This window comes from Schistocerca piceifrons, chromosome 2 (assembly GCF_021461385.2).
Source record: "Schistocerca piceifrons isolate TAMUIC-IGC-003096 chromosome 2, iqSchPice1.1, whole genome shotgun sequence".
In the NCBI taxonomy this organism is placed as follows: domain Eukaryota; kingdom Metazoa; phylum Arthropoda; class Insecta; order Orthoptera; family Acrididae; genus Schistocerca; species Schistocerca piceifrons.
The window spans coordinates 856,791,815-856,815,349 of NC_060139.1; the positions used below are offsets into that span (position 1 = coordinate 856,791,815).

At 40.7% G+C, this 23,535-nt stretch overlaps 1 protein-coding gene across 1 annotated transcript in view; it reads left to right on the forward strand.

Moving 5' to 3' along the window:
• The window catches only part of LOC124776276 (CD82 antigen), a 282,444-nt gene extending 259,285 nt beyond the window's left edge, over nucleotides 1–23,159 (forward strand). The window contains exons 4-8 of the mRNA XM_047251180.1: nucleotides 18,491–18,625; nucleotides 19,820–19,894; nucleotides 20,791–20,892; nucleotides 21,748–21,915; nucleotides 21,996–23,159. Coding sequence (XP_047107136.1) covers nucleotides 18,491–18,625; nucleotides 19,820–19,894; nucleotides 20,791–20,892; nucleotides 21,748–21,915; nucleotides 21,996–22,139 — 624 coding nt within the window. The 3' untranslated portion in view covers nucleotides 22,140–23,159. The remainder of the gene's footprint in view (nucleotides 1–18,490; nucleotides 18,626–19,819; nucleotides 19,895–20,790; nucleotides 20,893–21,747; nucleotides 21,916–21,995) is intronic.
• The last annotated feature ends 376 nt before the right edge of the window (nucleotides 23,160–23,535 follow it).

Here is a 23,535-nt window from a genome sequence, read left to right on the forward strand (position 1 = left end):
AACCAAAGGAAACGATCTCAAATTCAATTAGGCGTGTGTTGGAAAGGAGAGAGCTTCAGGCAAACAGTAATACGAACGTGGTAGTGCGTGGGCGTGCTGAAAAGTAATACCCCCCAATTTTTAATGTGAAAACTCTTAACGTTTTTAACTAAAATAAACCATGTTAACGTTCTATATCTTTGTTCCTCATGTCCACATATTCATCTCTTAAGTTACCCTGGCAACACCACCTCTGTCAACGAGGGCGGAGTTCATACAGTCACTGTAGAATGTTTGACTTTGTTCACGGAGCCACCTCATCTCTGCTTGCACCGCTTCATCATTAGGAAAACGAAGTGACCGACGATGTTCTTTAAGTTTTAGAAACAGATGAAAAACAGGATGGAGCCATGTCGGGACTGTGTGGAGGGTGATCGATGACAAGGGAGCCAAGGTGTTGGATTGCTGTAGATGTCGCAGAGCTCCTTTGTGGTCTGTCGTCATCCTAAGGAGAGGGTGCTCATTGTGTGGATGAACTCTGCGAATTTGTGCTTTGTGTCTCTCTCTCTCTCTCTCTCTCTCTCTCTCTCTCTCTCTCTCTCCGAGGCAGAGGGTTGCAACCTGCGTCAGTGAAGCGGGACAGTCGACCGAGTAATCTGCATTGCTTTTAATACCACAACCGATACTGAGAACACACATGTCAGAGAGTTGGAACTTAAATAGTGGCAACTATTTATTCACAACCGATAAAAAAGTGTTAGATGTTTGCACCTGTTACTGTCCTTCAAAGTATTCACCAGCGTTGTGTAGAGCCCATTGCCAGCTATGTGGAAGGCGTCGTATACCGTTAGCAGAGCCTGTTCTGTTGGTGGTGCGAATGGAGCGGTCTACTGCCTGTCGAATCTCTGGAGCAGTTCTGAAGCGAATGTCACGAAGTGGTTCCCTCATCTTCGGAATAAAATCAAAGTCCGGGAAGTATGGTGGATTGTACAGTGCTTCCCAGTCACACTTACCGAACAGAGCAGCCACAGCTTGCGCTGTATGCGCCGCGCATTGTCGTGCAAAAGATAGGTGGGTGCGAAAAGTGGCAATTGACCCTGAATAAGGAAAAGTGTGAAGTTATTCACATGAGTACTAAAAGAAATCAGCTAAATTTCGACTACGCGATAAGTCACAAAAATCTGAAGGCTGTAAATTCAACAAAATACTTAGGGATTACAATTGCAAATAACCGAAATTGGAACGATCACACAGATAATATTGTGGGTAGAGCAAACCAAAGACTGCGATTCATTGCCAGAACACTTAGGTGTCCGCAGCTCGTGGTCGTGCGGTAGCGTTCTCGCTTCCCACGCCCGGGTTCCCGGGTTCGATTCCCGGCGGGGTCAGGGATTTTCTCTGCCTCGTGATGACTGGGTGTTGTGTGATGTCCTTAGGTTAGTTAGGTTTAAGTAGTTCTAAGTTCTAGGGGACTGATGACCATAGATGTTAAGTCCCATAGTGCTCAGAGCCATTTGAACCATTTTGAACTTAGAAGGTGCTACAGGTCTTCCAAAGAGACTGCTTACACGACGCTTGTCCGCCCCATTCTGGAGTATTGCTGTGCGGTGTGGGATCCGCATCAGGTGGGACTGACGGACGACATCGAAAAAGTTCAAAGAAGAGCCGCTCGTTTGTATTATCGCGAAATAGGAGAGATAGTGTTAAAGACATGATACGTGAATTGGAGTGGCAATCATTAAAAAAAAGGCGTTTCTCGTTGCGACGGGATCTTCTCATGAAATTTCAATCACCAGTTTTCTCCTCCGATTGCGAACACGTTCTGTTGACACCCACCTACACAGGGAGGAATGATCATCACGATAAAATAAATGAAATCAGGGCTCGCACAGAAAAATTTAAGTGCTCGTTTTTCCCACGTGCCGTTAGAGAGTGGAACGGTAAAGATACAGCTTGAAGGTGGTTCATTGAACCCTCTGCCAGGCACTTTATTCTGAATAGCAGAGTAATCACGTAGATGTTGGTGTAGAAAGTGCCGCCGTTTCTTTAGCAAAGCTGGTCGCAGTTGATGCTCCAAATACGAACAGTAATACGACTTAAGTCCTTGTGACTTCGATTTGATTCTGAAGATGAAGGAACCACTTCATGGCATTCGCTTCAGAACTGTTCCAGAGATTCGACAGGCAGCAGACCGCTCCGTTAGCACCATCAACAGAACAGGCTCTGCTAACGGTATACTACGCCTTCCACATCGCTGGCAAAGGGTTCTACACAATGCTGGTGACTACTTTGAAGAACAGTAACAGGTGCAAACATGTAACTCTATTGTATCGGTTGGGAATAAATAGTTGCCACTATTTAAGTTCCAACCCTCGTATATTATAATTCTTTTAAGATTTCTACTGAAGAGCCGCAGCAGCACTCGGTGTATGTATGGAGGATTCTGAGGCACTAGAAGAGTTCCCATAGACAAGGCGGTGGTTAAGTGTAGATTAAGGCATCCGGCCAGTATTGTGTTAGTAATGAGGCTTACAAGGGGAGCATAGTTTGTTCTCCCGTATTGAACTGTTTACTTGCTTCATCAGTGGTAAAGTCGAGGTCCGTTATGTGACGTTTCCAGTTCATCATTCAGGAATGGCACAATTATGTATTAAGTCGAAGATTTTCAGCCTATGGGCGGTACTAACGTTTAATTCCTCTTCCATTCTGTAACAGGGCTTGGGAAAATGATTGCTTGTATGCTTCAGTACAATACCTAATCTTCCTTTTTCCGTCCTTACAATTCTGGCGGGAGATGAACGTAGGTCTCATCACGATCGGTCTTCTGTATTTCGTAAACGGTGCTTCTTTAAACTTCCTCAGCAATCTTTCGAGAAGACACATCCAAGAATTCCCACTTACGCTCAAGATTTTTAAGAGCATGCTGCTAGTTTTTGCAGAGTTGATATTTCGATGCTTTGATCGACCCCTTCTGGTTAAGAGACATTAATTTTTTGCAACGTTTTCTTCCCTCCTTGTATCATATTTACTTTGAACTGACCCCTAAGGTATATTAATTCGTTTTATATTACGGTAGTATCACAAACTCCGTCATGAATTAAATGATGTATCCACATTGGTTCGTACACTCCCATTACAGGTGCTATTTGTTTGCTGCCCTACCTCGAAATTACACACTATGCGATCAAAAGTATCCGGACACCCCTGAAAACATAAGTTTTTCGCTTTAGGTGCATTGCACTGCCACCTACTGCCAGTTACTCCATATCAGTGATCTCAGTAGTCATTAGTCATCGCGAGAGAGCAGAATGGGGCGCTCCGTGGAACTCATGGACTTTGGACGTTGGCAGGTAATTGGGTGTCACTTCTGTCATACGTCTGTACGCGAGATTTCCACACTTCTAAACATCCCCAGGTACACTGTTTCCGATGTGATAGTGAATTGGAAACGTGAAGGGACATATACAGCACAAAAGAGCACAGGCCGACCTCGTCTGTTAACTGACAGAGACCACCACAGTGGAAAACCGTTGTGTGGAGTGACGATTCACGGTTCACAATGTGGCGATCCGGAGACAGGTCGTGGGTGTAGCGAATGGCCGGTGAACGTTATCTGCCAGCGTGTGTAGAGCCAACAATAAAATCAGAGGCGGTGGTGTTACGGTGTGGTCGTTTTTTTTTTTTTTTTTTTTTTTTTTTTTTTTTTTTTTTTTTTTTTTTTTTTTTTTTCCATGGAGGGGGCTTGCACCCCTTGTTTTGTGTGGCACTATCACAGCACCGACGTACATCGATGTTTTAAGCTCGTTTTGCTTCCCACTGTTGAATAGCAATTCGGGGATGGCGATTGCATCTTTCAATACGATCGAGCACCTGTTCATAATGCACGGCGTGTGGCGGAGTGGCTACACGACAATAACATCCCTGTAATGGACGGCCTGCACAGAGTCCTGACCTGAATCCTATAAAACACCTCTGGGATGTTTTGGAACGCAGACGTCGTGCCAGGCCTCTCCGACCGACAGCGATACCTCTTCTCAGTGCAGCACTCCGTGAAGAATGGGCTGCCATTCCCCAAGAAACCTTCCAGCACAAGATTGAACATATGGCTGCGAGAATGGAAGCTGTCATCAAGGCTAAGAGTGGGCCAACACCATATTGAATTGCGGCATTACCGATGGAGGGCGCCAGGAATTTGTAAATCATTTTCAGTCAGGTGTCCGGATACTTCTGATCACGTAGTATATATTGGTTGATAGGTATTAACGTTTCCTTATATTTAGATAGCAGTTACGTATTTCCTAAAAAGTGTCAGTGAGTATCACTTCAACAAGAAGTCTCTCTCATTAAGGAATCTGTGATAGCTCTCATTTTTTTACACGGTGCATATCGTGGAATAATTTCTATACGGGGTTTCTTAACTTTACTGCTGTTTTTCTATACGTTCTCTTATATAATGTGAATTTGCTTTAGGTAGGATGATATACGTGTTTGTGAGAGGATCGTTTTGGCGCCCTCATGTGTGCAATAATGCATACCCAGAAATGAGTGTCGTTTATATTCAGTCCTCTGAGTTTTGTTACCTACTATCGCTACTTACCAGTTTAGCGATAGAAATTTGTTTGTGCGTGCAAACTGTCCTCTGAGGGTTCTACTGACTCTCCAGTAATATAATTTTTAAAAAATATAATGAAAATAGTATTACTGCGCGGACCACTTTTCCGTAAAAAATATCAATAGGTTGGCTTCTGTGTGTGTGTACATAGCCTTCAGGCACTGGTTACCTATGATAAAATGCATGCGTTAAGTCTTGCACGCTTTCAGTTTCTAATGCTCTGTGAAATTGGTACTTATTTCATATTTTTATTTATTTTTAATGTACTGTATAAAATATTACTGCCTGCATGCCCTCCAGTAGTCATTAGTCGCTGATTGGCTGATATTTTATATAATTTAATCGTATGGCTATGTTTTATCCAAAAGGGCATGTGGTGTTGGCAAGCAAGACAGAAGTGAAACAATTGGAAGTGGCAAAGTGACAAGCTAAATATCTTTGCATATAGTTTGAGTATCCAAGTCGTACTTGCACATAGGTCACCAAAGTAATCATTTGAACCACCATATTCCGATTTACACACGTTAGTGCCACTCAAAATGTTGTTAACTTTAGAAGCGTCGTGAGCTGACAGCGCCCAACGCGTTTACTTTCGAATACAGAAATCATGGTCAAAGAGGGTACAGCTAAGAGGTACAGACATGAAACACACACAGAAGCAATTAAGATACTAAAAATTAAGAAGATTATTGAATCATTTTAGAACTATTTGATACTCTATCTGCATGTGAATAGATTAGAGTCTTGTCACTTTGCCACTTCCAAAGGTTTCCTTTCGTCTCCAAATCACCATCACGTAAATTACCTTTTTGGGTTGAACAGTTGACCCGTAGCAAGGCAACTTGCTACAGTTGTTCTCCTTAAACAAGTAGTTTCTGGGTTCTATTATATACATTTATCGTGATTATGCAAAACTGCTAAATTCTTATTGATGCAGTATTTTACATAACTTTATTATTCACGAAATAGTTTCATCTGATGATGAAGTGGTGTTAATAGTCTATATACAAACAATTTATTTGAAGAAATATTCTTAATTTACAATACAATTAAACTATGTGCACGTCAAAATACAGCTTCGTTAGAAATTGTGTTCTGATTGGCGTGATTTATTTGAAAACACTTGTTATCCTTTTCCAAGCAAACATCGTGCTTTTTCTGTAAACTAAAAACTTCAAAAGTTACTTGTATCAAAAGTTTGGTATTACAGAATATAAATGCAATCCTGTCAGAATTATACTGTTGTAGGCGTGTAGTCATCAGTTTGCTTACAGAAATACATAGATTTTCTTAATCATGTTAGTGTATGAAATATCAAAGTTATAAGTTTCCAGAAACTTCTCGTTGGACACTGAAAATTTCAGTGTACAGACAAAGTTAGTCATAAAATAGTAGGCACAATTTTGCTAAATCTAATTACAAACCTTACTAATTTTATTTCTTATGTTTTACGTTAATATCAAAAATGTAGTCTCTGTATTTTCCCGTTTTTGTCACGATTACACTACGCGCGTCTTTATAGTCGTAGCACATAAAACGCAAGGTAAACATGGGCAAGCAACCAACCAGTTCAGTTTCCTATGTTATACATTTGAGTCTGGATTCAGCAATCATTATATAAAGTTTATCAGTCAATCAAAATAGCCATTTTGTTAGTATTTAACTTTTGAGATTCTATAGCCAGCTCGCTCGTAAACATCTACGACATGGTGTAGTTAACGGATCTGTGTTAAGAAATTAATGATAATACATTAAAAGAAAGCTCATAATTGAAACAGAGTTTAGTGCCAATAAATGTGAAGAGAATGAAAATATAAGTTCAGCAATACAGTGTCCATTTATTAAATAACAGTTAAATAATCGTAGAAGGAAGAGGTAAAGATGATGAATATATAGGAAACTTATGAGGCATCAAAAAGGTTGTAACGTTGCACAGTGAACTTCGTCATTGAATACAGAAACATGAAACTGAATGTATAATGGCCTGAAGAAGGGCGTTAAGTCCTAAACCGGTGGTGCTGTATTTACACCACCTTCAGGCGTGACTGGTAGCAGACTGTATTCAACATTATCTTCTAAAGGTACAGTCGCAGAGTTGGAAAACATTAATTATGGGAAAACTGCATTTCCTACGTACAAACAAAACTGTTGTTTTCCGTGTCGCAAGTATCATAGATTCTACTTACTAACTCGAACAGTCGTTCAGTTTCCACTTTTCCCAAAGATTTTAGAAATTCCAAAGGAATGTTGCCTAATTCTGCTTTGGCGTCTGCGCACTAAGTCGTTCAGCGTCTGAGCCGATGGAGCAGGGGCTCCAAATTTTTTTCTCTGACGGAACCCTTTAAGAACCCTGGCAATCTGGCGGATGGTTAATAAACTAAAATTTTTAAAACTGAATAACTCGTTTCGTTCGGTAGTTGCTTCAATTTTAAAGCATAACTAATAACATAAAAATAATAATTAAAAAAAATAAATGCCGGAGGAAACGCATTGTCATTAATAGTTTTTCGCGGAGCACTTAATCGCTTCCCGCGGAACACAGTTTGGGAAACCCTGCGCTAGAGGTACGTAGCTACGAGGCGGGAAAAGTAACAAATACCGAACGCGCGTAGTTCGCGCGAGACAGACGCGGGGTTTATTTTGCCGGTCGTAATCCCATACGGGAAGGCCCAGCCATAAATGTTAGCTCCCGGAAAATTGTTCAGAGCCCGACCTGCCACGGTCCAGTAAACACGAGTGCGAGAAGCAGATAAGCTAACGGCAGATACGAGCGCCGAAGTTGGTTTTAGCGCCGAGTGTTGGCAGCTGGAGACAACTTATTGCCTGGAACGCGTGTGTGGCGGGCTGTAAGGAGCAACTGGCGCCGTGCGTGACCCCGGCTCCGGCTGCCGCCTCGCGGAATGCTAATAGGCGGGTCGCGACTCCCGGCCGCGACTAATTAGTTCATTAGCTGTAGTCTGGCCGATAGCAGACAGCCAGCCTCCACAAGCATCCAATAACAGTAAGGCCCCACAAGTTACTCTAGAGGACAGCAGCTGCCTGGGAATTTTGTAGACGCTCATTGGACGATTGTAAGGAAAGACAAAGATTAGGTAAGATTTCCACTTCCGTGAAATCTATTCGGAATTACGAATATGGACAAACATCAGCTGTGTAGTGGAATGACAATGAAAATTTGTGCCACACCAGGACTCTTATCGCGAGAGGTCTTCTTACCATTAGGCTATCTGAGCAGGACTAATGGTGACACCCGAACTTCCATATGTCGTAAACAATGTCAACAACGTGTACTCTTGGATTCATTTTGTATATTTCCGCACAGGAGAGACATTTTAACTGAATAGTCGCTTTCCAGGTGTCAGCGGAGAAATAAGATATTGCAGTGCCTGTATTGTTCAGAAGTACGATTCGGACAGGCCCTGCAATATCCCCCCCTCCCGGGGGCTCGCCATTCTTCGGCGGGTTCGTGCTTGGCTACCACGGAGCCCCAGCCTTTGCAGCATCTTTCCCCTTCCCTGCTGCATGTCTATCTTCTTGCTTTTCTTTCTCCCTTGGGAAACATGTCTGGGGTATTATTGGGTATGTTCTTCATTCTGTTACTGACGAGCGAACAGTCTCTCCTTTGTTTCTCGCTCCCTTTACCTTTCTTTGTTTCCCTTCTCATCTCGTTTCTCCGCTTCGGCGTTTGAGGTTCCTCTTTTTCTTCTTCCTCCCTGTGCGCTTCTGAAGGCCGGTCCCTGCGTCTGACGCGTAACATGTGACTGGGTAACGCGTAACTCCCAGCCCCGGCTGGTACAGGTCAGGCCCAGGGAGTGGTGATTACCTGAGCTGCAACCTTCCCAAATTGCCGATTGGTTCTTCTGTCAGGTGTTTGGATGGTGTGACCTGAGGTGTGAACAATCACCTAAGGCGAGTGCGCCCTCTTGTGAAGGGGGGCCCCCCAGTTGGAAGGAGCGCGCCATCGGAGACGTTGGGAATCATGGGGATTTTCTTGCAATGAGTCAGTCATCTTCCCATCATCGTCTAAGAAACGTACACGCAATGAGGCTAATGATTCAAAGACCCTTCCTGTTGCACCACAGTTCCTCATAGTCTCACATACTGATGGTCAGTGCTTCGCCTTGGTAAATCCATTTATCATTCAGAAAGGTGTCGATGCAATTGCTGGCCCGGTGAAATTCTGCTCTAGTTTATGGAATGGCACTTTGCTTTTCGAGACTACTTCTGATTCTCAAGCGCAGCACTTGCTTGCTGCCTCGCTTCTCCATGGCTACCCTGTTCGTGTTGATGCCCATAGAACTTTGAACTCTTCCCGTGGTGTAATTTACACCAGGTTGCTCGCGTTCTAACCAAGGCCGAAAGCCAATCTTACCTCTCTGATCAGGGTGTCATTGCCATCCATCGTGTAATGAGAAAGGTAGATTCCTCCTGAGTGCCCACCCGCACTCTTCTTCTCACCTTTGATAGTAGTGCTTCCTTCCAAGATCAAAGCAGGCTATGAAATTATCACAGTACGGCCGTACTTTCCAAATACGATGAGCTGCTATCAGTGTCATCGTTTCAACCACTCTAGAACATCTTGTCGACACAAAGCCAAATGTGTAACCCGTGGTAGGGATGTGCATGAGGGTGGTTGTCCGCCTCCTTCTCCCTGCTGTATCAACTGCAATTGCGGCCATGCCACCTCCTCTCGGGATTGTCCCGTGTATCTCGATGAGAAGGCTGTCAAAGAGATCCAGGTAAGGGAATAAGTGCCTTACCCAGTCGCTCACAAGTTACTAGCTAGTCGCAAACCCAGCGTTCTCCCGTCTGACACCTTTAGTTCTGTTCTTGTTATCCCTCGCTCCATGAAGGACATGGCCACGCAGACATGCGACCTCCAATGCAGCTCTGAGGCTGTGAAATCTCCCAGCGTCACGGTAGCATCGCCATCCCCTCCGTCCAGCTGTGCAACAAGCCGTCAAACTCTCGCGTCAAGGGGAGAAGCCACCAGCTACACAACCAGTAGGCCGGAAAGAACAGAAGGAATACTCCCGTGAAAACTAATTCTGTCCCTCGAGCCAAACAACAGACAATAAGAACTGACGGTAGGGTTTGAATGTGTCTCAGTTCCCACGAAGCCTTGGACCCCAAGTTGTCAACAAGACACTGTGCAAGCTAGTGGTGGCTCCATAATGGTGTGGGCGTCCTCTGGTCAAAGTGAACCGATCATTGACCGGAATTGGTTATGTTTAGTTACTTGGAAACCATCTGCAGCCAAACAACGATGGATGACAATGCACCATGTCAACGGGCCACATTTGTTCGCGATTGGCTTGAAGAGCATTTGTTCGCGATTGGCTTGAAGAACATCCTGGACAATTCGAGCGAGTGATTTGGTCACTCAGACCGCTCGGCATGAATACCATCGAACATTTATGGAACGTAATAAAGAGGTAATTTCTTGCACAAAATGGTGCAGCGGCAACACTTCCAGAATTAGGAACGGATGTAGACACAGCATGACTCAACATTTCTGCCGAGGACTTCAACAACTTGTTGACTCCAAAGCACGTCGACTTGTTGCACTATGCTGGGCAAAAGGTGGTCCGACGCGATGTTAGGAGGTATTTCATGACTTTTGTCATCCCAGTGAATACCTCTATTGTAATTAGCTTTTACCAAATTAATTATAAAACCAAAACGGTAAACTAAATGAGCTGTCATGTGAAAATCTGTATTGTGCAGTGCAGTGATTAGTGCTAGACTGTATGACGACACACTACGTGCCTTGCAATTGTAACCCACGAAACTAACAATAAAAATTCTGCATAAAATTACAGATCGAATTTTGAGGAGGAGGAGGAGATTAGTGTTTAACGTCCCGTCGACAACGAGGTCATTAGAGACGGAGCGCAAGCTCGGGTGAGGGAAGGATGGGGAAGGAAATCGGCCGTGCCCTTTCAAAGGAACCATCCCGGCATTTGCCTGAAGCGATTTAGGGAAATCACGGAAAACCTAAATCAGGATGGCCGGAGACGGGATTGAACCGAATGCGAGTCCAGTGTGCTAACCACTGCGCCACCTCGCTCGGTCGAATTTTGAAAGTTTAAAAAAAAACGTACCCTATAAAATAACGTACACGATGTGATTAAATTCCTAACAGTGAATAATACTCACGCACTACGCTGTGAGCAAAAGAAATGTAATCTGAATCTAAATTGAACCTGATAACAATTTTCATGCGCAAAGTTAGCAGTAAATGATCTTGCAGTTTTCCGACTGTGACAATAAATGTTATATTTGGCTTACCTGTGGCAATGGAAACACGTTACTGCTCGAAGTGATCAACATAAAGTAGGGCAACAACAAACCCGCTACATGAAACTGTGCACAGTGGCACAGTGCAATACGAGGATATGCAACTAATCTACGCACATTAAGCATCACTCGCTGTGTTCCGGAAAGTACAATGCGGCGATATAAGTACATAACAAGAAAAAAAACTTTCATGAGGACACGGTGATAAAATTTTACTTTCTAAATGATTGGAAAGAGACTAAGGTTGTTTTTCGTTCAGAACTATGTTGCGAATAATGACTCATTGTGTGCTACAATCATTTTTCAATATTACGCGTTTAAAACATGATTCTGCCATGAATTAATTATTGAAATGGTTAAGGAGTGGCAAATCTCTAACTTCTGAGTGCAAGCCATGTTAATTTCGTCTGAACAATGAAACTAACCTGAACCGATAAAGGAAAAAATCCCACTAAAACTTTGTTTTCCAAACACACTGTGAATTATGTACAGGCAAGCAGTGCAACAACATTGCCTGAAAATCTTCGCTTCTCAAATTAATCTTTACAAATCAAATTTCCAAAATTCATCGTACTCTGTATCTTTCTCGCTGAAAGCTATTTCAGACCCCCAAAAAATACGCTACATCAATGACAATGCCACTAGCAATCAAAGATCACATTGCTTGTGCTCAGAATCTCTATGGCGTAGCGTATCTACTACTGAAAACCTCTGAAAAATCCAGTAATGCAGATATAAAGTACGACAAATGGTACGAAAACAGAGCATACATTACTTTTGTTCAAAACCAAAAATTAGCTAGAAACCTTACCGCCTGTAATAAAGAGCAAGAGCCCGGTAGTACCAGATTACAAGATGATTGGTGAGATACCTTCGTCATATCGTGTAAGCATAGCGGGCACTTGAGAAGTTAAGAGACGATCACGAACAATCAGTATTAGTGAATGTGAATGGAAGGCTTTGGTTGTTTAGAAGAGTTTTGAAAATTTACAGTGCATCCGTAAATAACACTTCATACAATACACAGGCGCGACAAGCAGGTATAGCAGTAGACATCGAACCAGTCGCGAATCCGAAGGTATGAATATGTGAAAACGGTTTAGTTATTTTCTTACTGCAGTTGAGTCGGCGTTAAGTTGATCCCTGACAATTGCCGCGGGCTGGACGCGGCAGTTCCTGTGCCTACATCAACCAATTACGTAACGCGATTTTGCAAACATCTCTAAGGCAGCACCTCAGTGTTGTCACAGCGCAGTTGAAAGCTTTCAACAGCCCTGCGAGCTGTCAGGGTCTTACGCCGTCTCGACTGCAGCTGACAAACCCGCAATTGTCCGGGTATTCATTTTGCTAGTTCCCTATTTGAAACGAAAACAGAAAATGAACTGTGTTTGTAGTGAAGTATCGAAAAAATTTCATTTTTATGTATTCGTGAAAAACACCTCTGAAATTATGAAACAGTCGTACAAAGAATGCATATTGTACAAATGTATAACTACCGTGCCCAAATTAATAGATGTAATCCCAACGGTTTCTGTTCTCTGGGTGCAGCTACTTCACTTCACCTGTCCACAGTTTGTTTTTGTAAAAGTATCAATGAAAACGGCTGTTCATAGCTCTACAGACGGCTATCGTTTTCGTCTACAGCCTTTGCCCTCAGCTGTTGAAAGCTGTCAAAAGCGCTGACAGGTGTCAGGGATTTCTTTTAGTTGACTCGACTGAAGAAGTGTCTTAGTACTAAGGAATAAATGCACTAAACTTCCTGCATAATGCGGCATTTTTTCGCGTTACAGTATTCGTGATGTTATATTTCTTGATCTATCGGCCATACAGTGTTAAAATTCTGTAAGTGCATTCAGCGGCATTTGTGAATACTATCTCAAACCATCTCATTGTTCATGAACTCAAACCTTTCGAACTGTGATAAGTAGGTCTTTCTTACCCCCATAGCGATATTTGTCCGACAATAAGGGCTATGTGTACGAAGTTCGGTTTAAATCGGTCTAGTGTTTTAGGAGATGTGGGGAACACACACACACACACACACACACACACACACACACACACACATATATATATATATTTGTGTCGTATGTATCGATTAAAATCCTACGCATATGTGGCATGTAACTATAGGTTATAGTAAACTGCAGTTGGGAGGGGTGGCTGGAAGAGACATTAAAAAATCTGTCACACCCCAGATTGGAACACTGGATCCACCGCTGATCGAAAGAATTCAGAGAAGTCTAACTAGGATTGTAACAGGTATTATAGATCCTCGGGGAACTTAAATGGGAATTCTTGGAAGTAAGAGAAGTCCTCGTGAAATTCTGATGAGTAAATTTAGAGAACCTTTATTAGCAGAAGGCTGTGCGTCCATTCTCCTGACATCATCGTGTACCTTGCGTAAGGAACACACAAGGCTGACGTGAGATCAGGATGCGTACACAAAGGCATATGTAGTCATTCTTTTCGTCGCTCAATACACAAATCAAATGGAAAACAATCGCTGATGCTAGCATGAATCCCCCTTTGCCGTACTGTACAGTGGCTTTTATATACGCTGAGAACCAAAATGTTGACCACAACTCACCGCAAGACTGGATGTCACCTGGTGGCGTATCGGACACGTGACACGGTAATGAGTGGGAATCATGTTGCCAACAGTAAGGGCCACAAATCAGGAAATGGACTGGCATAAGCGACTTAGACAACGGACAGGTTGTTAAGACACGAGACTGGGAACGAGTATCTCAGAACCTGTCGACTGTCCGCCTGCTACTAGCATGTATGAAGAGTGGTTGAAATACGGTAAAACCACAAATAGGGGACAAGATGGTGGACGTACACACACGACCACAGAACCTGTGGGTTGGAGTCTTGGCTGCTCTGTAAAGCAGGATATGTAGCGATCTGAGAGAAATCTGACTGCAGCATGCAACACCAGATCACGTAAGGCCTGGGATCTTACGTGATCTGGGATGCAACGCTAATGAAAGTGCAAATGTTTCGGACCACAGCGTTCAGCGCACTTAGTAGAGACATGGGGCTCCGCAACAGATGATCCACGCTCCCCACGCCGCTTCTCCCCTCACGTGTTCCCATGTTGACCCAGTGGCATCGTAAATTGAGTGCAGTGTACACGGAATCATCTAGATTGGACCCTCAATTAATGAAAACGTGTCGCCTGATAAAAGCTAAACATTTTTCTTGTAACACCACATCAATGGCCGTGTCCAGGTACATAGTAATCCAGGAAAGCAGCTGCTCGAAACATGAACTGTCACAGATGCAGGCTAATTGGCTGTATTATACTGTGGATTGTGGCGGTGCCAAAGAATGGTTGATAACTCTGAACACAACATAAAGAGAAGATAACCACCGCAAGCCGCATTGACGAATGAGCGACACAGGCATAGCCACTCTCAAAAATGTTTCGCTACGCCTCTGCAACTAGTTGCTCTTCCGCTTACGGTCGAGCACAGTATCTCTCAGCCGTGTCTGCGATGATCGACTAAGACATCAATATCGTCTTATAGCAGGCCAACTGTGTGATCAAAGTATTAAGCAGAACTCTGAAAGTTGTTGTAAATGTACTCTAGAGTGAGAGATTTGTATTTTATCTGTATCAAGTGATGCGTTAATTTTCAGAGACAGTTGTAAATAATCGTGACGTTCCTGTGGAAATGGATTGTACAAAATTAATTCTTCTTGTCTTTGTTATAATAAAATGAACTAATATTTGCCGGCCTTGTGGCAGAGTGGTTCTATGCGCGTCAGTCCGGAACCATGCTGCTCCTACGGTTGCAGGTTGGAATCCTCCCTCTGGCATGCATGTGTGTGTGATGTCCTTAGGTTATTTACGTTTAAGTAGATCTAAGTCTAGGGGACTGATGACCTCAGATTTCAAGTCCCGTAGCGCTTAGAGCCATTTGAACTATTTGAACTAGTATTTTGTGTGTTATGGCATCCACTCAGTCTCCCTCTGGACCAGATTAAAGGACCCACTAATGCACCGACAAGTGTATTTTAGTCTGTCCCAAAATGGATGACATTTACTTTTGCTTCCATGGGACCTGTGGTAGTAATCGGAAATAAAATGACAGCTGGGACTGCATAAACATTACTGCAGACCATTCGCATCCCTTCATGCTTGATGTCATCCCGAACAGCAATGACATTTTCCAGCAGGATAACTATCCAGGTCTACAAGCCCTAGTCATGCTACAGGGGTGTGAGGACAGTGATAGTGAACGCTAGTTGATGTCTTGAGCGCCAAATCCACCTGATAGGAACCTGAGGGAAAACTTCGGAGCGCTGCCTGACGCCAGTTCTGCGTAGTGGAAGTGGGTGAGAGACTCTGGTAAGGAGAGACAGAGTCTGACAGTGACATTGAGGAAGCGAGAAAATGACAGTGAGAAGAGACGAAAAGAGACAGTAGCTGTGGGAAGGAACAAACGAGATAGTAGCGGTAAGAGAGAAATTGACTATGAGAGGAGACAATAGTAGTAGGACAGAACGGAGGACTACTGTGGCTGTGAATCAGGAGGCAGTGACTGAGAGAGAGAGAGAGAGAGGAGAGAGAGAGAGAGAGAGAGAGAGAGAGACACACACACACAGGAAATGACAATGAGTTGGGCTGAATGAGTCAATGAGAATGGGAATTTGGAGTAAATGGGTATGAGTGACAGTGACACTGAGCGATGAGTGTGAACGAGTTACAGTTAAGAGTGAAATGTGAGTTGCATTTACAAGAGCGCCAATATGTTCACATGCCAAAATGTTTGGGAAAATTTTTGAAGGTGCCGAGGAAGGTAGAACAAAGGCAGCTGGCAGTACCTCACTTTTCAGTCATTCTTTTAAACGGAACATTTTCGCCTTTTTTGTGTTCTAATAGGATGGTTTTTCTACTGGCAAATAATAACCCAAACTCTCGTCATTTAGACTAACGTGCGTTTATCTGGAGAAAAAAAATCGTTCTCCATTGCAATAAGTGACAGATGAATACTTAAATGTGGAAATAGGGAAAGTGTAAGGTTGAATAATTCCAGATCCTATCCATTTTAGTCACCAGAAATTGTTCTAGCTTTCCAGTCTAAGAAAACATCTGATACCTGTTTATTCCAAAAATCTACTCAGTAATAATCATGGTGTCCGAAAAAAAATCACGTTCGTCGAGTCCTGATCACTTTAACTCAAATCAAGACTGAAAGAAGAAGAGTGTAAAATAACCTTTGCGGGTGAAGGGAGTTTAGAGCTTCTCAGTTGTTCGCCAAAATACAGCACTCATAAGGAATGTTGTTACATCTGTGCTTGCTGAAAGCTCAGTTATTGAGGAAGGAAATGATATATTGTTAAGTAGGGTTCACACACGCATCTAATGCGGCACCACAGCTTGTGGCTTTCTGTAGTGGCATCATGAGCTTCAGTTCATACACGACGCCACAAATTCTACGTAGTCGCACAGCTTTCAGTATTGCATGAGTTGAAATCATATGAGCGGATATGAATGTTATAGTGCAGGTTATGTGCTTTCAGAACTGTGACGAGTTAAATACAAGAAAGACGAAACCCACAAGTTGGATCCGAAGATAGATTTCGCACAGGGATAAATCAGGGGCCACAAACATCTTTATTATAGAAATAACATTCGGAGACGAAAACACTGTCTACAGTGGCACGCTAACTAACAATGGGCATGTAAAAATCATCTGCAGACACGCCACTTTTGCAAATTTTTAGTATCTTGTGGTATTTGTTGATGTAGGCATTTCAAATAACTAATTTTTAGTTTAACAACTGCCACATCACACTCTGGAGCTATTTCCTGCATATAATCAACAATTTATAGTATGTTTGGTCTCTCATGGCTTGCTGTTCTTGTAGTTCCATTAGGTGCGAAAGTGTACCTGGTACCTGCTGACAACTGTTTTCACTTCTTTTCAGAAATTAACACTTACTGAAATCGAATGGAGTACAGCTGCATTTACTCCTCGATAACTACGACAGAATGCTGTGTTTTGAAATACTGCTACCAGGGAGCAGTGGTGGTAGGAGAGTGACGCAACAAAGTACAACCAAGCTGGACTTTTTATGGCGTGATAAAAGTTGTATCTCGTAAGATGCGCCACTAAAAAGTGAGAGTTCACACATACAACTGAAATGGGCTTTTAAGTGTAGTGACCAATGACAGCAGTTCGGTCCCTGAGGAATTCACATACATTTTTCATTTATGGAAATTGCATATTTTATGACGCAAAATTGAGAAAATGCACTGTTATGGAAAGTAGGTAATATTATGCACTAAAGGCAGGGAAATCTGATTAATATGCAGCATTAAAGTGTAAAATATGGCATATTAAGTATAATAAGTATGCAGTATGCATGAATTTACTTCCTATAAGATCAAAATGTGCACGAGAAAATTCTGAGGATGCCTCTTGCAGCGATATGGCACAAATGGTGGTGATTTGTGTAAAATGTTTGTGACACACATGGATAGCTGCTTCCATTAGCACGCCGCTTCAGGAGTGGGGGGGGGGGGGGGGGGGGGAGTAGTGTCGTAATGAACCTTACATTAAGAGTCTCTGAACTGCATTTTTGATAGCAAAGAGGCAATACATTATATTAGAATTATAATTCGTTTGGCAATCATTGTGTATTTTTATGTATTGTTGATGGTGTGTTATACTTTTTTAAGTAAAGCTTTTGTTGCTTAATTTTATGGACTAAATACTATTTCTGTGAAGGCCTCCTTAAAGAAAATTAGGTACATAAAATTAAAAAATAAACACTCATTTTCAGAATAATGACAAACACGAGCCCTTTTAAGGTCCTCTCTAACAAATTGGACAGCCCCCTCTATGTCCTTGTGTGTTGATATGCTGGATTTCAGCTTCCACAAACATGTTCTTCACTGAATTTTGGTTTGAATGAGCCTCTCCTAATTAGGAGGAGGAGGTGTGATCTATTTGGATTTTCAAGTTTTTTCAGCTGACTAGATTTCCAAACCAGTTCTTTTTGAATCATAATACTTAAAAAGCTAAATTTTTGTTTTTGTTGGAGATGTGTGGGGACAGTAGTTAAAGATACCTGTCCTATGTTGTAAATTTGTGAATTCCTCTTCCATCAAGACATCTTTCTTCACCACTGTTGTAACAGAAGATTTACTTTTAATACTTGAAATTTCTATAGCACACCTGTTATTACCAGAGGAAACAAATGAAAAGTCCAGGCCATTATGAGAGCTACTGACTCATAAAATCTGCAACTGCAGTTTTAGGTTTCTAACCATTTGATTGTAGTGCAGTGAAAATGTTATGTTTAAACTATTTTAAAAACTGATATATAATTGTCAGGTATTTTTAAAATTTTGAGATCAGCTGAATCATGAAGTTCTTGTACTCTCATTAAAAGTGATTAAATGACCAAAATTGCAAGAGGAAATTTTAAGGATAAATAGTTATAACTGTCAAAGGTGGTCGTGGTCATGGTGGTGGTGTTTCAAACAACTGCTTGTAATTGTTTTTGAGATTACTGTAATATTTTAACCTAATTTAGATGGTAGTAGATTGACTGTTATGGTTTCTTTTCTTGTTTCAGTTCCAACAATTCACACAACCCACTGTTATTGAACAGGCGTCATATATCCTGATAGCAGCTGGAGCATTTATGTTTGTAGTCAGTTTTCTTGGCTACTGTGGTGCACTGAGAGAATCTAAATGCCTTTTGACTTGTGTAAGTATTGAAGGGATTTGTCTGTACCAAATGAATGTTCCACTGTAAGCTGAAAGGAGAAATTTTGCCAATACCGGAGTCTGAAATAAAATGATTAGATGTCTCTCTCTCTCTCTCTCTCTCTCTCTCTCTCTCTCTCTCTCTCTCTCTCTCTCTCTCTCTCTCCCCCCCCCCTCCCTCCCTCCCCCCTCCCCCCTCTCTTTTCTGAATTTTCAGAACCAGTGTGCATGTAATACTTATCTGATTTGGATTACTACTTCAGTTTATTTCTCCGATTTCAGCAGCTTCACTTTCCAACAGTTTAAATATGGAAATGCTCATCAGCAGTGATTTTTGTGCTCTTGTATCATACATTGATTGAAATACTGTATTCAATTTCTGAATAATGAATTTGCATTATGTACGTGAGTACAGATGTCGGATTTGGGCAGTAATTAATCTCATACTCAACTATGTTTTACATACAGACATTTTTTGTTGGTATTGTTATCTTGCCTCTTCGTCGAAGTGTATCATGATGTAGTACTTGAGGCCCTCCTTGTCACTCCATACAGCATTGGTAGCTTCATGCAACACTTGCTGAAATGTAAGGGTTTCTGCTGTCGAGCTCAATCTGTTGCATGCAACCAAAGCAGTACCTCAGACAAATGATAAACATGCAAAACAAATCATCTTCATATAAATAACAACTTTTTGGACACGTGTCCTATTTGATTGTTATTAAAATTACATTAAAATTGTTTGTACACATGCTTGCTCATTTATAGATAAGGGTGAAGAAAATTTTGCACTTACAATGTTTATGAGCAACATTCCTTATTTTGTACACTCTCAAAAGGAAATGTTTCTCTAAGCTACTTAGAATAAAATACCATTAAGGTTGATGAGAGAGGTGGAGGGGGGGGGGGGGGAGAGAAAGGACGGAAGGAGAATCATTAGTTACACAACCCTCTCCGCCTACGCACAAACCCTCCTTGTCGGTTTGTCATTAATGAAAGCCATCGGCCGTGAAGTAGTTCGCTTTTTGGACAGCTCCAAAATATTTTAAAGAGGCATGTCATCTTGTATTATTTTCTTGGGACTGATCCCGTAACTTGTTGTTGTGTCTCATTACATTTTTTCGGTAGCCTTTTGTAAAAACTGTTTTACAGCAGTTGCTCGGCTGAAGGAAGTAACAATTCTTTATGCTTACAGTATGGTGTTTTCTTGGTGATAATTCTTATAATGGAGATCACAGCTGGAAGTCTTGCAGCTGCATACAAAGATGAGGTAAGAGAAAATAACATGATTGTTACTTTATTTGTGTGTGCGTGTGCGTGTGCGCGTGCGCGTGCGCGTGCGTGTGCGTGTGCGCGTGCGTGTGGGTGGGTTGTCACTATTAATGTAATGCCTTCAAGGAAAGATGGAAAAAGTCATATTTTCTGAATTATTGCAATCACCTAGCTGAAGAGTTCTCCAGGAGTACTCTACTCTTTAAAATTGACACTTAGTAAAATGCAGGATTGTGGTATGCAAGAGTTTGACTTTTGAAAGTGATGCAGCTACTTTATAGAGCAGCTTAATTTTGCTTGTAATCTATCCAAAGCCAAATCTTGAAATTACTGATTATGATTTTTAATCAGCTGAAAATATAAAAGGAGTATTGTGTAAATTTCAGTTATAATTGCAGTGTTGACGAGTTCCCTGTACATTAAATCTCGGTCTTGACTGTGTATGTTAGAGGACAATAAAAATTCTGAGTCTGGTTGCATAGGTTAAGCCTGCCTTTTCTTAAATTAATGCTCACATTTTGCTCCATGGAGATAGTCTGTAATGTTAATTCTGTTGAACAATTTTTCCCCTGTTCTGTGATTTCTATGTATAGTACTGTTCTGTGTACAACATACGGTCAGGTATTAGAGCAGCATACATTTGATAGTTATCTGACTTGACTCATTTCATCACAAACTACACATTAATAGTTGTTCTCTACTTTGGACAGATTTTTGTGCTTGTTGATTTGGCCACTGCATATTTTACAGGTGTGACCAGTAGTAGATTTTGAAACTCCTTCACATCTTTGAATTTTTCTCCATTTGACTGATCCTAGAGACTTTATAGTCTTTTGCAGCCTTCTGAAATATTTATGGATTGACATTAAAGTATAAATATGGCATTCGTTTCAGGCAAAGGATGAGACAGAAAAATTTTTGAAGTCAACAATTGAGAAGTATTATGCAAGTAATCAGGATGCTGTTACACTAATGTGGGACTACATAAACGCAGAGGTGAGAAATTACAAAAAACATAAGTTATTTAACAGACAGGTGTCTGTGAAGCTAGTAACTACATGACCTTATTCTCTACTTTTTAAGAATTGTTTTATTTATGTGTGTTCAAAGACAATTTATATTATGTGATAGAATTACTGTTCAGAAATGTAATAAAGTCTGTAAGTCTGAGTTCAGGTTTTGTACATAATCTGAGTCATTGTGCATACATACTTCAGTAGCAGACATTGCAATGCTTATGAATTGCTGAAGAGGTAGTAATATTAAAGTAATAAGAGACTAGACTGAATTGCAATTCGTATCTCTAGAAATTCAGGGTGTTAAAACACTATTTTCAATGTAGTAGTACACTAAAATGAAGCCGTAAACTAAAATGAGTTAGTTAATCTTTAATTATTTTCAACTTGTCCAGCCTCTCTAAACACCTGGTTTGAAAGTGCTTTTCCAAAACTTTCTTCATACATTCAGGATTTGAAAGTTGGTGCCTGGACATTAATTTTCTAAAATAGTAAGGCACACTTCTCAAAAATTATTCGTTCATCACTCTTCCTCTGTGCTTGAAAGCAAAAAAAACGTGAGTGTCCATTGATTTTTCTACTGTAAAATATTGGTGTACAGTAGGGATTATCGGGAATGAAATAATTTGAGTGAGTTTGGTAAGAGTGTAAGGTATATATAGTATTTAACAGATGTGAGCATAGCCACTATAGGCAACTCTGACATTGTTCTCTGAGATTACATCTTTCTGCCTTCACCCTTATCTTCACAAGAATTATTGTCATGTTACTCAAATGGTTAGTGTAATTTCTTTATTTTATTTTTTCCCCAATGATATGTATTTTTTGTATTCAGTTCAAATGCTGTGGAGTTCAGAACTGGGAAGATTTCAAAACTGCTCCAAAATGGAATGCCACAGTACCAAGGTCTTGCTGCATTCTTGAAGGGGATATAGCAAAATTCCAACCCAAGTATTCAGCTTGCCCAGCTAGTGCATCAAACCAAAATTCTTACTGGATGGATGTAAGTTAACTTTATTTGTATAATGATTGTATATTTCTTACAGAATAAATTATATTAATTTCTGGATTCTTGTTTTTCAGGGTTGCTATAACAAGTTCTTGGTATGGGTGGATGAACACATAAGAATAGTTATAGGTGTTGGCATTGGCTTGGGTTTGCTCCAGTTGATTGGCATCTTCCTTGCATTTTGTTTGTCAAAATCAATTGACCAATACATAAAGTGATTTTATATGGACAAAGCAGTTATCAAAAGTGAATGGTCAGAGGTGGTGTGCTGCACAGATTGAGTGACAATATATACACCTATTTTTATTACAAAATTAATGTTAAAATTAGAACTATTAGTTGTAATGGATGTGTGTGATTTGAAGAAAAATTGTGTGTTTGGAAGGCAGAATCTCTCGAGTGTATAGAAAGGTGAAAGTGTTAATAGTGCTTCCACATTATACGTATATAAGTGAATATGTTAAATGTGTAAAGTTTAAGATGAGGACATCTACATACAATACAAAATTTTTAATGATACGAATGATATATTTGTATAATTGTTTCATATGAAATTTGTTTGGTTTTTAACTACCATTGTCTGTCTTCTTTTTCTTCTTTTTTTGTGTTTCAAAATTGACATTCCACCATTAACTACCTTGGTATTAACCTTGTTTGCAGTCTCTGGTCCACGAGTGTCAAATTACTTTCAAGGTTCAACTGTAGTATTTTTCTTTTCGATCCATTATGCATAACAGTGATAAAACTGCAAAGCATTCCCCTAACACATGCTTTGCAGCTCTGTTTCATATCTGATAATTTTCTACACCTTTATTCTTTAATTGAATGTTTTCTCTTTTTTCTACTTCATCCAGTTATTGTCTTGGAAAAACATTTAAGTATATCAAATTTGGAAATTGCATCTTGCATCTGTATATTCACCATTTTCCAGAATGTTACTGAATTGTGTGTACATATGATGTTTGTATATACTGTATATTTTGCTGTTAGTCCTACATAAATCCTGGCTCCCTCATAAAATCAGCTTTTTTACTTTCATTGTCATACATTCCAGTGGTGTTCTGACTTTTTTTAAATGAAAATTGAAACACGTGTTAACTGTAAATGCCAAAGTGCTGTGAATGGCACATTATCAACTGCACACAATTAAAAATGTTATTTTTAACATTATTGAAATGTTACTTGTATGAAATTTATTATATGTAAAATAAGATGATGAAATAAATCTTTAGAAACAAGTTCCCTACAGTCATTTTACTTGTCTGTCAATATTTCAGCCAGTCAATGAAACATCAGTAGCCCTGATTGGTGAATAAATGAAAGTTTTCCTTGTTAACTAAAAAATGTTCTTTTTCTCTGTTTATGTTACTCATATTAGTTTTTTAAACCCAAGTTTCTGTTCTATTGTGTGAGACATTTTTTAACAGTAAATGCTGAAGTGACTCTTATTAGTGTGTATCAGTTTTTGTGCCATAAGAACCACTGAGTAGTAGAAGGTGAAAGGGGAGGGAAGCGAGTGAGTTCTTTATTTATCTTGAAGGATGACATTATCTGAAACCTTAGCAATGTTTTCAGCCTTGTTTACAGAATGCTAACTGTCTCAACTACTTGGTG